Consider the following 15,935-nt stretch of genomic DNA (forward strand, 5'->3'; position numbering starts at 1 on the left):
GGGTTCAGAAATTAAAGCGCGGCCGGATATTGAAAAACATGTGGAATATGAGGTTATACCATTCCCGGGGTTTTAAGTGCTCCCCGGTCGTCGGCTAACTTTTATCCAAAATGGCTCCCACAAAAAAGGAAAAGATGAAACATGTGGACCAAAAAAGCGAAGATAGCATAGCACTATCGGCGACAAAGCAGAAGGAATTTTCACAAAGAATGCATGAAATTAATGTAAGAATGTTCTACATATTTACTTACTTTCCTCGTTTATAGCGAGGATAAGTCCAAGCTGGACCACAGACAAGGATCTTTCCCGATCACACGAGAGTGGAGGTTACAACTTTTTTATATATGCATAAACAAACCAAAAGTCTTCAGATACTCAGTTCTAGCCTAGCCATCTAGAAATAGCTTAGCTAGCTAGCTAAATGCTAATGATATAAATATACTTTTTATGTCGGATAAGGAACGAGGGTGCCGATAAGCCGCATATATGCACTGTAAAAAGTGCGGGCGTTTTCGGGCGAGTTCGGCGTTTTAAAAAAAATTCAGGTATTTGCCCGAAAAAACCCGCATAGTCCCGAACAATGCCCGAACAAAAAAAAGATTTACCATAAATGACTCTCGAAGAATTAATTATTTAAAAAAGTATAAAAATTAAAATGAACTAACTATATGGTAGCTAAGTTCTTAAAAGGACTGTGTTTATGGTTTTTGATAAGATTTACTTGATAAATAACTTATATAGCTATAAACTTTATTACCTTCTTTCTCTTCAAGCGCGTTCTTTCAACTGTCGTCCGCCATGTTTATGTTACAAGGTGTTGCATTTCGGAATGTTCCGGGCGACTTCGGGCGTGTTCGGGAAAGTGCGGGCGGTTTCGGCTTATCGGCACCCTCTTGATAAGGCCACCCTCAAAAGTATAATTGGTTAGCTTCCACCCGACCGACTCACTATGAAAGGCGAAAGTCGAGTCAGGGAGTTGGTAAATTTGTAAAAAATAAACCAAACAATCCACGAACAATCTTCGACATGCAACAAAATCCACCATTTACCTTTTTAGTGGTCCTCCGAATTACGGTTGTTACGTCCGAATGTTATTTCAATAGGGGACTGCACTGCGCTACTCAGTGCTATATTTTCCTGCTTCGCATTTATACGGCAATACAAGCGAAAACCATGGGAACGACTTTGACTGACAAAAATCGAACTTGAAACGGAGACTAAAAATACAGCTGGCGTATATTTAAAACGAATAACAAAATATGGCTGTGAAATATAGTATTTTTGTAATTTTGGGAAAAAAATTTATCTGGCCTACTCACTTTTTAATTAGAAATGACGCTAACTGAACATATTTTGGACGGTGGCCTAATATTAATACATCTGCACTTTTTTCTTTATATAGCTAGCTAGCTAGGTACCTATACTCACTTCCTACTAAACTAACTCAAGCCATATGTCTAGAACACTCCAAACGGATTATTACCATGTTTAATTTGTTCTTGTAATGTCGAGCAGTGGTAGTGGAACAGTTCTGAAAAAAACTGTTTTTTATATCATTCCATAAATAGCTGTAATAAAATCCCACAAATAATAAACTGAGAGTACAACAACAAAATAGCACTTTCCTTCTCAACAAAATTTAAATGACAACAAAATGAGCTTGTGCGCGTTACATTTTGGACAAGCCCAGGCTTTTCCGGGCGGTTACAGACAAAAACCTTGACAAAAACCTGAATTAATATGGCGCTTTCGGCGAATATAAACTGGCAAAACCCTTAAGGAATTTAATTATAACAAAAGACAAGCAACTGTTGTCCTTCTTGCAAAGGTGTGATATTAGTGTGTACACGGTAAATTACATTCAGACTGTACTGTATATGTCAATAAGAAGTTATTCATCTACACTCGATAATATAGTTTAAAGCCTCAAAAATGTTTCCCTAGAAGGAAATGGGCTGAAAAAGATCTTTGTTCGGCAATTTTCTATTTCCATATTTCATAGCATTCTTCCTCCTACAAACCACGCCAATGTTAAAGCCCACCTGGAGATTGATACATTGACAGATTGGGGACAGAAAAAAGACAACAAATACAAATGTGAGCATGCTGAAGAGAGGTGACAGAAAGAGAGATGTGCTTATTTAACATGGCTAGCCTCACAAATATTGGGGGATATAACACTACCAAACCCACTTTTATTAAATAGTGCCACCTTTAACGTTCTTACGTTAATGATCAATCATTTTTAACAGCCAATGTTTATTGTTGCCTGCTAACTTTTTTGTTGTTGACAGTGAGGCTATTTAATAAAAGTGTGTTTGGTAGTGAAATACCCTGTCTATTATTTCCAGAAGGGGCCATGGCTTAGGTGGAGTTATTGCTCATGCTCATTTTACCAGTAATGTTTTTACCAGTAATTACTTTGATTTTACCAGCGAAAGTATAAAAGTTAAACACCAATATTGGTAATTTTAACGGTATAACAGTATTACGGATAAATTAGGTTGTTACCGTTTTCCCCAAAACCGTCACATTTATATATTTAAAAAGACAAAAAAAGAGATTGTTCTAATACTTTGTATTTCATTAAAATTATAATAATACAGGAAAAAGTTACTATAAATTAAATGATAAAAAACAAAATTCAAAACAAATTGTATAAGTCATTTTAACTTAGTCCACTATTTTATGGTAGCTAAACAGCCGTGGTCTTTTGTGTGGATTGTAGGCTGTTTTGTAGCAGACAAAATCGTACAAGGGTTCCGACTGACTAAAAATGCCCCTATAGATAAGGGTGAACACCCTATTGAAATGCTACCATTGATGTTGTTTACCTAAAACGTTCTCCAGACTATAGATGTTGGACTTTTTTTCCCCTTGAAGTCAAACTTTTCAAATTTGCCTGATTGGATGATGCAGGGTTAGATATAATACGGCTGTGAGCATTAAACAAATACGTCCTAACCTGAACTTTTAATAGCACAAATGATGATTTCATTGCAAATCGAAATTTTAGAATATTTTTTTTTTCAAAAATGTTTTGTTGTGATTGTTTAGACCACAAGTTCTCGTTGCAATCAATTTATTTAGACTATCTTTTATGTTATTATTTTTAAAAATGTTGTATGGTCCTAGTTTTTAGATAAAAACAACTTCAGTGTATCATTTAATAAGGCATTTAACAAAACCACAACAATCAATTTGTTATGTAATGCTTTCTGAAAATGGGGGATTTTTCCATTTGATTGAATAACGATTGACAAGTTCACGCTAACAACATCTAATTGTGATAAAGTTGTCAATTTTTTCGCCATTAACCAGCACTTCATTCGTTGTCAACTGCTTGTCAACTAACCCTAACTGCAAACTTACTTGTAGCAGAAAATATTGTGCCAAAATATCTGACTTACATCTTCTACTTGCCTCCACCTATAAGGAAAAAATCCTAGATTGGTTACAAAGGTTATTACTTATGAGGAGCATATTAGAATGCTAAAGACAAGGAGGACTTAAGGTAGCTGTAAAGGAAAAAACTCACTTGATGAGTAGTCCCAGAAAAAACCCTTATAATTTATCAATACTTTTATATTTTTTTTTATTTTTTTTTGTTTTGTTTCTAAATGCATCATTTAGACCTATAATGTCTGCTCAGTAAATAGAACCACACTCCCAGTTTCCCCATGAAAATTTTTAAGTCATTAGCTAGTTAGCACCTGGTTAGCACAAGGTTAATAATTTTTTTCATCAAATAATTCTGTTTCGTTAATTAATTTTGTCTGTTTTGTTTGACACACATATGTATTTCTCTAATTCAAAGACAAAAGGTGGATGGTTATTTCATTAAAAATAAAATATTGTAGCTGAAAATTTAAACAAGGGAGTCTATCTATTGAGAGTATATATGTTATGTTACATCGTAAAGTCCTTGTAAAAATTATTCAGTTGGCTTAATTTTTTCCTGTATTTTTCCAGTCTATTTCACTGACCTGGGTTTCTATGACCCAAATGGGTCGTTCAGGTAATGTGTACAGAGCATATTTTCAATGGTAGTCTAACAAACACCCACGACCTACTATAATGTTGTTTAGGCTACAACTTTACTGGAATCGCACGTTTAAATACAATTTTTAAAAAAATTGTATAATATAATGGCTTAATTTTTATTATTTCATTTTTTACACACTTACTGTATTTTGAATTAAAAAACTGGCATATCAAGGCAAACTAAACTGTATACATAAGAAAAACATGATTTAAGGTTTATTGTCTTATAGGGTGACCAAAAAATGACATGCGGCACAATGTATATTGGTCACATTCCACGAGGGTTCTACGAAAATGAAATCCGCGCCTATTTCTCACAGTTTGGTACTGTCAATAAAGTCAGACTTGCTAGAAGTAAAAAGGTTTGTGGAACTAATGTTTTGTGCTTGAAATATTGGAAATCTGTATTCTTACAAGGTGTGTTTTAGGGACTACTTTTTTACTAATCTACCTTGAAGAGCAATATTTTTTAGTTTCGTTGTGAGAATTCTAAGGTTTTATTACAGAATATGAACATTGTGCAGCCTCTTTTGGTACTAGCAATTTCTGTTCTAGACTGGTGGCTACAAAGGTTACGGATATATTCAATTTGCATCAGAAGATGTCGCAAAGATTGCTGCCGAAGCTATGAATAATTACTTAATGTTTGACCGCTTGTTGAAATGTAAGATTGTTTTATATAGGCATAACTTGTGATGCATTTTTTAAATGCTTGATTAAGTATATAACTATCTTAATGCGGTTTTTTATGAAAATGAAGGCCTTTGGCCATGAAACAGGTATTGGTCTTAACTTAAGTACACCACCAAAGAGGGCTTATTCGAGGGGGTTGGGGCACCAAAAATCGTAAGTTCATGCAATTTTCGAAGGGTAAAGTAAGGCACACGTTTATATTATGCCTTGACCATCTGGAACAAAACTTTATTGCAGCTTTATAAAAACTAATGAATTAAAAAGTCCTGGTAGTTTTATTAAGCGTTTCTTGAGGAATTCTGGAATTATCAGAAAGTATTTAATAAAAATAAAAAATTTAACTAAAAAATGGTTTATTTCATCTGATAGTTCTTTTAAATTTAAGTAGCATGTACTTTCAACTTAACTTGGATTGATAGACCAAAAAAAATTTTAGCGAAATTTTAAAAATTTTAGTTTTGTTCCTGAAGTAAGTCTGTCGTCTTTTTTGATGGATTTTCAGTGATGGTAATTGTATTTTATAATAATGTGGGGCATGTTTTTGACTTATTAGGTGGGGTCTCTGCTTATAGGATGGGGCTTATTTGAAGGGATAGGGTGGAACAGAATCACATGCTTACGGTACTGTGCAGAGGGTATTAAACCAACTTCTTTTTCTGTATTCTTTTTCTTTTCCCTTGTTTTTTTTTATGATGTTTCATGCATGGTCTGTTAGATTTTGATTCAGAGATGAATGGGGCAATCTCACCAAAATAGTAACTTTCTTAGGTCAAAATTCACAAAGGTTCCCAATATTAATTTCTTTTTTAAATCCTATGAGGGATGTTGAGGTACTTCTACAAGTTCAACCTTACTCTCAAGTGCCAATTAAAAATGTATTCGTTTCTCAAATGATTTGAAAAATACTTCAAGATTCGAATGACTTTTCAATAATTCGAATGTTTTGATTCAAATAAATTCAAAAATCACGAAAATTCTTGATTCTTTCTCAAGTTTTTTTCGCTTGAAAGTTTTGATTATTATGCTAATTAATGCATGGCGTTTAAGGATGTTTCTTAAGGTATGAGGTGACGCAAATATCCAGTTATCTACTTATAAATAAATATCTACTTATCCAGTTTTATATTGTAAACATATTTACATAAATATTAATATGTAATTATCTTAATTATCATTCATACCAGCAATTTTTTCTCAGCTTGAAACTTGTGATTATAATTGCGCATAATAAGCTAAACCAATGAAAACTTTATCAAAAGGTTAAAAAATTAAGCTGGTTTTTCTTCTGTACTTTTTTGCAACGAAGTGTTTCAAGTTGTTTTTCCTTTACTAGGTCAATTTGTACCTGAATCTTCACTGCACCCAGATTTGTGGAAAGGTGCAAATAAAAAGTTTGTATGGTTGAATAGAAGACTTAAAGAGAAGATCAGACACAACAAGGTAATTTGATAATCCCCTATTCAAAATATGCTTTAAAGGAACGCTTTAACTCAAAATCTGCTTTGAAGGAAGTTTAATTCACGCTAGGGTTATGTAATGTTTATTCGAAGTAGCAGGACAATGAGTGTAGCGTAAGATCCCACCTTATGTAACTTTTTTGTTAGATTTAGATGATTAAATAAACTAGGTTTAAAAACAAGACGCTCTCTCAACAATAATTTTAATTTTTTTTGTGACTTGCGTGAGATGCTTTCTTTCTATACAAAGTTGTGTAACATTAACATTTAAAGTAACAAATTTGCCTGTTCAAAAGGTAAAGTTTTGGAGTTGATTTTAAAGCTGTTACGGCTATTTGAGACGTTAAGTGTGTCGGCGCCCTGATAACCTTTAACCGAAGCTACATTTGGCGGGCGTTTCATTATTTTTGTCCGCAGTTATCTTTATTCTCGTTTGTTTACATTTCGTTCTACCATGTTATAGCCTACCATGACGTCATTCTGACCAATCATGTTGTGCGATTGTCCCGGATAACCCAAGAAATAAAAAATAAAGACCTGCATCGGCAGTTAGTTATCTGTAAAATTATTAATGCTTTATTTGATGCTTTTTTAGCTGCGTTCAAAGGATGAGTTAAAGAAAACAGCTGATCGACTCATTAAAAAGGACAACAAAAGAAGAAAGACATTTTTAGACTTGGGTATACAGTACGAATTCCCCGGCTATGTAAGTCTAAATTTTTCTCACAAATAACATTCTCCGGAATTTGTTTTGAGTCTACGAACACGTGTGAAGCTTCGTGACATTGTAATTCATTTCTGACGCAAGCATATTGCCAAGTGACAAATAACAGCTAGACAGTGTGACGCGTGTCTGCACGTGGTTCCAGCTAATGTTCTTTAATCTGCATGGAAGAATCACGTGATGTCCACTGTAACTGACCTTCAAGTTAAATAAAATGAAGTGTTCCCTCGTCTTGTTCAGAACATCTTTTTAAATTCGATCCATGTTTTTCTACACTGTCACCTAATGTTCTATGGGAACTAAAAAAGTTGAGACCCTTCTAATATCCCCTAAATAACGTAAAATTTAAACCAAAAATATCGATTTTTCAAATATTCTAAATTTATTCATTGTGGCGTTCTTTCGAAAAATATTTTTTTATCGCTTTTTAAAAAATGATTAACCAATATGTATGTTTAGGGAGGGTTCGTTTATTTGTATCTGTTCAATCTCCGTAAAATTTGATTAAATTTCCTAAACAAAGGTATATTTTTAATATGTTTTATACTATTTTCTCCCTAATTTTGACCTCAAAGCATCTAAATTCTAAGTAAACAAATCTCCTATAACGGTAAAATCTCGAATTTGTGGCCATCCTGATTGTTAAACAGCCATTTAAAAGTGGTTGGTGTCAAGCTGTTACGTATTTAAATTTAAGTTTGTTTGTTTATTTGTTTCTTTGTTTGTTTGTTTGTTTGCTTAGATAATTTTCTGCTGAAATAATTCTGTATGAACCTAAAATTCCTCGCCCTTCGGAACGCGTGTCAATCACGAGACGTCAATCATTTGTCAATTGACCACACACCCTTCAATTTGTTTGTTTTCTGGTGACCACAAAGATGTTAGCTTTTTTCATGTTGCAAGCATTGCGATTTCTATTAACCTCACAACTCGTATCATTGTACTTGCATTTTTGTTAAATCCTAATTAAGAACGCCTTTTAATGATTTTTAAACATTTTTTCATATCTCTATAATAATAGCCGTCGTCTGTCTGTCTGTTCAAAAGGGTTACCGATATTCCTTTGATCTTTCCGCGAATTTTTAGAAAACAGGGGGTTGTTTAATCGCAAATCTTATTATTGATTAAAATAAATTTTAAAAATTAATTTGTTACCCTAATTAATTTAATTACTTTAATTTATTTCCGTAAGTAAGAAAAAAAATTTAGTGATAAAAATGAATGCATTATTTTAATACGCCATTTTTAATAATAATTACCCCCGTGACCTCGATCGCCGTTTTCGCTCAGGGGCTACAGAGAACAAATGGGACAGTTTACTGACAGTTTAACTGACTTTGTTTTGACCGCTCGCACGTGTATACCAATCAAAACGCCTGATTCTTTGAAAAACCAATCAAGACTTTCGCAGCCTAGACATGCCAACGAAGAAACATGATGGCCATTTTAGTTTTTAAAAAGTAATGGTGGTCAGTGTTGTTTCTAAGTCTGTTTCACCTTTTTGTCTTCTATAAGCTTTTTATATTTGTAATATTTGTTTTTTTTATGTTCTAAAATGTGAAGATAAATATACACGTTTTTTAGCTACGTACAGATCTTAAACGCCCCAGTTTTAGGATTTTTGGCTAGGAACGAATATTTTAAAGGCTAGCTAGCTAATAGCCTTACTTTTTACTAATTTTGTTTGGTATAAGAGGTTTTTCTCCAACCCAACATATCGCAATATTCTCAGCAATAAATCTTATGCTAAATGCAGTTTAGCTAGGTAGCTACATCTTTACTTATTTTCTTTAAAAAATTTTTTGCAAATAAAGTGGCTGAGCAATTGCTTTAGCTGGAGGGGTAACGACAGGCTGTTTCCTGTGTTGTGATAAAGTTTTTTTGGAGAAGGGTACTGTTCACATCTGTTTGACTGTACTAAGCGGTCAGCTCAGTCTTAACAATAGCCTGTTTTTTGAAAAAGGCTGTTACGCCTATGCGGGTAAGCCTACTGTGACAATTAATTTTTAAACTTTCTTGGGAATCACGCCTGTACGAATGTCCAACAATGTTTACCTGGACTAACCGCTTAGCCCTGCAATAAGCGAAGGACTGTTTCTTGTGTTTTCATTTAAATAGAGTCTGCAAGAAAGTTTTTTTTCAAAAGGGTATTATCCCTATACACCTGTGTAACACCATTTAACTGTACTAAGCGCTCAGTCCGGTGTCACGATTAATTTTTTAACTTTTACAAAAACTTATTCCGCAAAATAAAATAATATTGACCGATTGTTTTTGCTATGACAGAGTCACAACGGTTGTAAACTGTGTTTTTATTTCAGCCTTTGTTGCGGGAAAGTTATTTTTTGAAAAATATGTTACAGTCGCAACACTATAATTTTGTGTGCTTGATTTGCGACATACTGCATACCTGTACTAAAGCGCTCCACCTGACTGTGCAACACAGTTTACAGTTCTTTTTAAGCGCTCCTTAGGGCGTTCAACAACAGTTACTTGTGGCTCATCCCGGCGATTCGACGCCGGGTTTCCTGGCTAGTCTATATTAAAATACCCGTATACGTCTGTCCGTCACGCAAAATGGTCGCTTAGCTGCGCAAGTACCGGGACGCACGCAATGCGGTATAAAAAGGACGGGCAAACCCGTGGATTTTCCCACGGGCTAACGACTAGTTATTTTATAATGCATGGATTTTGTTTTAGGCTGGAGCTATAAAAAAATCCCAAAAAGCCAAACGTTTATCTACGAAATCAACCAAACTTGCAGACAAGGAGAAAACGCCCAGAACAGCCAAACCAAAACAAAAATCGATCAAAAAGATGGAATAGATATATTTGACAGTCTTGTGCTGTATGAAACCTTCTGTATGATCTGTATTTGTCGAATGTACTTTTTTATTAAAATAATGGATATAACATTGAATTACTTTATCGCTTCTTTTTGAGACACTGGTATCTGTTCTTCATAATAATTATTGTTATGCAACATTCAAGTAATTTAACGGGTTAACTTTAAAGAAAAGTCGAAGGTTGTGGTTTGAAAATATATATTTTATAACAGCTGCTCTACAATTTAAAATATTTTGAGTAAATTTCTGCGAAGTATCTTTTTTATGCAAACTATAAATTTAGAGACAATGTTTGTGAGATAGGTATTGGTAAATTAACTCGAAAAGTGTTTGGGGAGATAAAAGCAGATGTTTTATCAGAATATAGTTTTAACTTGGGGAGAAAAAATTATGTTAATGGAGTTTCTTTCAAGCGCTTCATAGGTTCACATTTCATATTGGAAATAGCACCCAATAATTACGCTTGTTTCAATGAAATCTAAAAGAAGTGTGTATGTTTTAAAAAATTAAGAAAATTATTAATAGGAAAAAATAAAAACAAGTAAATAAAAATAACATTTTTCTCGTTTTTCTACAATTGTCTGATAATCAATCGAATCATGTTTAAAATTATGAACCTGTGTTTTTCGTCATATGCACGCACATGTCGTGACATGCGCAAAAAGATTGAAAATGTTCAATTATGGGACTATTCATTCTAATTATTCAGCACGTATGTTAAAGTCCTTGGATACCATGTCCATCTAAACCGTCTCATTTAGGATAAAATAAGTTCTTCTACACTCTTTACTTTTTGTTGAAGTATTTACCACAAGGTGCGCATGCGCAGCTCTTTGCTGCTAATATATCAACAAGTTTAAAAGGTTCGTTCATTCTTCCGGGACAAGGTACTCTCACAACAAACTTTTGATACCGTTTTGGTTTACAGCAGTCACATTTAGGTACGATACCCTTTTGATAGATCAATACCGTAGTCTCCGATTTACAGTACCCAGCACATCCTATTGTAAATATAGTACGATCTAAACATCCTTTGAATTTTAAGTCCAGTTGCATCTTCACTGGGAAGCAGCCTGATTTATGTCTGTATTTCATGGGACGTTTGTTGCGACGGCATTGACATTCGCTCTGTAGTAAGAAAAGGAATACTAACACGTGAAACACGGCTCTTCTCATTTTCATAAGTTCACCTAAAAAATGAAAACAAATTTGGATTTATCAGTTATGAAGATGAAGATGTTTTAAACAGATGCATTGCTGTAAATTGAAAACACATCTCAAAAATTACAAATGCCTTGCCAACAAAACCGTATGTGAATCCTTCCTCGCTGTAGGAAATATAGTATGTCGCAACAAAGCTTTTACTTAAATAGCATATTTTCTCGACGTTGCATAGATAGGAATCAACACTTAACAATACAACTTTCCTTTAGTTTAAAAACAACTTCATCAAAACAAGATAACATTATGTATAAATAAAACCATGCTGCCATAACATACTTATAAAGAAGTTATAAATATACAAGTTTATTCCCCCGTAGCGGTAGTAAAGATATATTTGGTTTAGGCTTGTATAAAGTACGCGTTGAACTTCACACAACCAAGTGACAGCTACTTGTGCGATTACTTAACGTAAGGTGCTTTATCTCTCGTAGAGTGTCCTAATTTACCCTTATCTGAAATATGAAACTTTGCATATCAATCTCCGTCCCAGTACTTGAAAAACAAAAGCCACGCGGACAGTGTTCTTTCCTTTCGTGTCTTGCCTTTAAGAAACGAAAAGAAAAGTCTTGCACGCTTGGATTTTTAACGGGATTGGAAAAGAAAATGGTGTTTTAAAAGCTGTCAATCAAACAGCGATGCCTATGAATTTTATTGTGGTGTTCTTGGTTGCAATCCCACAGCGTTTAGTATCTAGACATGCGTAATAAAACGTTTTTTTCTAACCGCGACGCAAGTTGACCTTTTAGGACACAAAGACGAATCAACTTCCAAGTATTCACAGGAGAACAACAACCAGTAGAAATTTAGAAAACACTATCCTCTTTATTGGAATGGAAATTGAGGTTATTGAGCGCCGACGTTTAGGCGAGGATTTGTGACCATAATTGCTTCGTTGCAAAAAAAAAGCCTTTAACCTTTAAAACCTTTAAAACTCAGGTAAACACACACGTGTCATCAGGCTAGACCGCGATCTGTTCAAGCAAAAAAGAAATGCATATTTTGATAACCGTGCCTTAAACTTAACCAAAAAAGATTAAAATATGACAAACACAGGAACTCTCAATCAAAATATTTCGGGGATTGCGGACCACATCGAACGCATAACATTCGAATAATCAAAAACATTCGACACGGCCACACAGATAAACTGAAGTAAGAGAAGTGAGCTAACGGTAGCGAGGTGTGTCGAAAGAAATGCTTCCCTGCTTTTATTTACTTTTTACAGGTAACTTCTTAATTTTTTCTTTTTTTCGTGATTTTCTTATTAAGCCTTACAATAACATTGCGATTTCTACCGGGACTTCTTCCCTCGTGTTAATAAGATTACATGTCTTAACTACAACCGCAACTTAGAGTTGAGTTGTTGTTGTTTTGCGTTCAATCGGTTTAGAATGTTAAAGTTTGAATTATTTCTTAACATACCAATGGTGATTTACTCCCATAAAAAGAGAGAGCACACTTTAGAACAACAAACTTTTCGTATTTTTTTAACATGGATAGCTAGTTAGCTAGCTAGCTCGCGGAAAAGTTTCAGACTGGATTATTTTTTTTTTTCTCTCTTCGCGGATAATCTTGTTTTTTTTTATTTCGTGATTCTTTACAAGATTGATTTGTGTAAAAAACTTATTAAAAACACCAGGGGTAGAAGAAATTTGGAAAAAATAAATTTATATATATAATTTTATTGTCTGAAACTTTCGTAGCGAGTTAGAAAAATTTGAAATTTCGTGCTTTTTGGCTGTTGTTTTTGTTGTTGCGAGATTCATGCTTAATCTGAGACAGTTTCAAACCATTAATCCATAATATATCATTCTGAAAATTTGCATTCTTAAAAAAATTTAAATGATGTTTTATATGTTAAAAGGCCCATTAAACTTTTTGTCATACAATAATATAAATGTTGTATAAAATAAACAATAAACAACCAAAAAGCGAATGTTAAAGACAATATGATGATGTATTGCCATGAAGGTCTGTCTCCTCATGCTGACCTCAGCAGCAAGGATCACTTGACTAAAAAATGCTTACACTATACAATCAAGTGGTTGTCTTTTAGTCAAGCTGTTAAAATTCTCTCAAGAAAAGATTTTAAATTTGAATTTAAAGAGACGTCCAAAAATACTATACTCAGTTAACGAAACAATATGTTAGCTGAAGCATTTCTGAACTGCTAGAAAAATATTTTTTTAGTCTTGACCACATGTAGCGCTCGATACTCGAGACAGCTGGATAAAACTTATCGAGGATACATTCAACACACAAGTAGACATTGCCTTGCAGCTGTGGTACCCAAGAAACTACCTTATAAACTAAAACGTAATCTTTCATACAAAACACCAGCTTTCATACAGCTTGTGAAAAATTGCAGTCAGGCAGATATCTGGTCGATCACAAGAAAGAATATATTTCGGAATGAAAAATTCAATCTAACTGTGCATACCAGAGGACAGATTCAACATCCTTTAAAGGTAAGTGATGTGTTTCGCTAATATAAATGTGTACGATTGACAACCGTGCAGTGAGGCAGATTTTGTCCCGTTGGACTTTTGTGTTACTCCCTTTACCTTCATATTCTAATTTTAAAAAAAGGGTGAGTGAGACCATGGTGACTAAGTACGTCAAATGTTACACCGGTTTTTCGAGCCTCTAGTATTTTAGTAATATTGTTATAAATTATACTGTACGATAAATTTTTATATGCTATACTCTTAGTAATCTAAATGTAGGAGGGGAATAACACCAAATTTCGGAAAATTTTTTTAGTCACAACAAGAGCGTTCGAGCGTGATTTTATCCGTTCATGAGAAAAATGTCTTGTATAAATGATGTCTGTTTTCAAAGAAGGTTTTACTGTGTTGAAAAATATGCAAATTATTTTATTTTATTTTTTCAATTCTACTAAAAATGCTTTTCATTCTGGATAAATAATTATAGGCGGGGATCTTAAAACTTCACTTTGGATTTCCATGTGTTCGAAAAAATATTTTTCGATTATCAAAAATAATTTTACATTGGGTTTTAGCGAGGTTTTTTTTGGTAAGTCTCTTATTCACTGCCATGGGCTCTCTTTTTTTTCGCATCACAGGGGATCAGAAAGTTTGAATATATATAAAACTTAGAAAAGGAAAAATACTTGTTCCACATAGGGAGTTAATTCAAATAGGTATTTGAAGATGAAGAGAGTCCACTACTATTATTTTTACACTTTCTCCATTTGCCTGAACTTTTTGTTAAAGTGTAGAGGCCCGGCGTAGCTAAGAAGTCATCTTTTATAATTGTTTTCAAATATATCTGCAAGACAATGAAGGCTTCTTCGCGTCTTTTTGTCAAATAGCCAAACATGCTGTGCACACGTAAAAAATTTCTATGTTAATTGCGATCATCCATCAAAAGGATGTATACAAAATAATTTTTGGGGGGGTTAAAACTCATTACATATCTTTTGATTACAAAAACAACCATGGTTGGGCCTCCCTAGATACTAAAATGTTTCAGATCTTCCACTTTTAAAATTCAAAATACTATCTATGTCGCACGATCATCAGCTTACATAAAGCACGAGGCTGTGCAAAATGTTTTGCTTGAAGTAAAAATATTTTGTCTTTAGTTACACCATGGAGGAGCTGTAATGCTCTACGCAGGAGAACGCAAACCAAGGCACACTCCGTCTTACTTTTTATATGACAATAACACTTTGATTAGACACAAAGAATCAGGGTTTTGTCTACGAGTTGCAAATTATGGTGAAAAAAGCATCTATGATCATCCAGAGCGCTTAATCGAACAGAAAATTTTAATTCTTTCAAGAAGATGTTTAGGGAACGGAACTGATCCAGAAGTTTACGTGTTCAGGAATCAATCTTATATTAACCAACGCTTTTTAAACAAAAATGTGAAAGAATATCAAGATGAGACAATGGGATCGAGTGACACTAAACTTGGACCCAGTTCTCGTGTTGAAGATGAAGATGGTTCCGATAAATCGCGATCAAAAAGCGATAATGCGATTAGACCTGTTAAAAACATGTTACAAGAAAAAGAGAGAAAAATTGTTATGAAGGACGAATTGTAATAAGGGCGATTTTCTTGGGGACATATTTTTACCTCAAAGATAACATTAATAAATAAGTATAAATATATATTCACTGAAGTTCGAGTCTGAAAATTATTCTTGAACAATTCCTAAGTTTTAAATCTTTTAAAATGTTGCAAACCTGAACGGGCTTGGAATGAGTTCGAACTTTTTTACCCTAAATGCTACCTTGAAAAAATCATTGATTGAGATAAAAAGAAGTCAAATTTAGTGCTCTAAGGACGTGATATGAATCCCAACTCATCCCAACTCGATGGAGCTTCTCGTAGCTGTGTTTTGTAATCATAGGGAGTGAGTCTAGTGGAAAAGTGAATTGGTTTTTTCTTTAGGAGGTTGAGAAAATGCTGGTGTTGATGTTTGTTTTTATTTTTTAGAATTTCTCCATCTTAATACAATATGCCAACTTAATAAACTTTTTCAGAGAGTAGGAAGAAATTTCGTGTCCATTTTGTGTCTTTATTTACTAAGTATATTTCTCTAATGCGTTGAAATGCAGCACTCTTTATTTGCCCATGCATCTTTAGGTAAAAGAAATGAAATTTGAAACAAATAAAATGCAGAACAGACTATTGTCTTTTCAATCTAAATAACTGACGCGAATTTTTTGACTGCTTTAAGAGAAGGCTATGGATGGAACGAGAATTGCTTAAAAAGAAGAATTAAGAAGCTTTCCAATGCGGCACGCCTTAAACGTATTTTAGCCTCGTATAAAAAAACGATATAGTTTACAGGATCTCATTGGTTGGATATTTACAGCTTTTATCAAAAAAGGACGTTGCAAATGACAAACAAAATCAAATCTCACTACTTATCATTTTATCAGTTTTCATATCAGCAATAAAATAGATTATTCT

General features: G+C 33.7%; 1 protein-coding gene across 1 annotated transcript; it reads left to right on the plus strand.

Annotated features, from left to right (window-relative positions):
• The first annotated feature begins 64 nt into the window (after window positions 1–64).
• On the plus strand, window positions 65–9,838 carry LOC130622146 (MKI67 FHA domain-interacting nucleolar phosphoprotein-like). The gene is made up of 6 exons (XM_057437561.1): window positions 65–224; window positions 4,275–4,406; window positions 4,600–4,708; window positions 6,071–6,177; window positions 6,790–6,900; window positions 9,619–9,838. The coding sequence occupies exons 1-6, from the start codon at window positions 111–113 to the stop codon at window positions 9,742–9,744; spliced, it is 699 nt and encodes a 232-aa protein (XP_057293544.1). The 5' UTR covers window positions 65–110; the 3' UTR covers window positions 9,745–9,838.
• The last annotated feature ends 6,097 nt before the right edge of the window (window positions 9,839–15,935 follow it).

The sequence above is a fragment of the Hydractinia symbiolongicarpus genome, chromosome 12 (genome assembly GCF_029227915.1).
Source record: "Hydractinia symbiolongicarpus strain clone_291-10 chromosome 12, HSymV2.1, whole genome shotgun sequence".
NCBI lineage: Eukaryota > Metazoa > Cnidaria > Hydrozoa > Anthoathecata > Hydractiniidae > Hydractinia > Hydractinia symbiolongicarpus.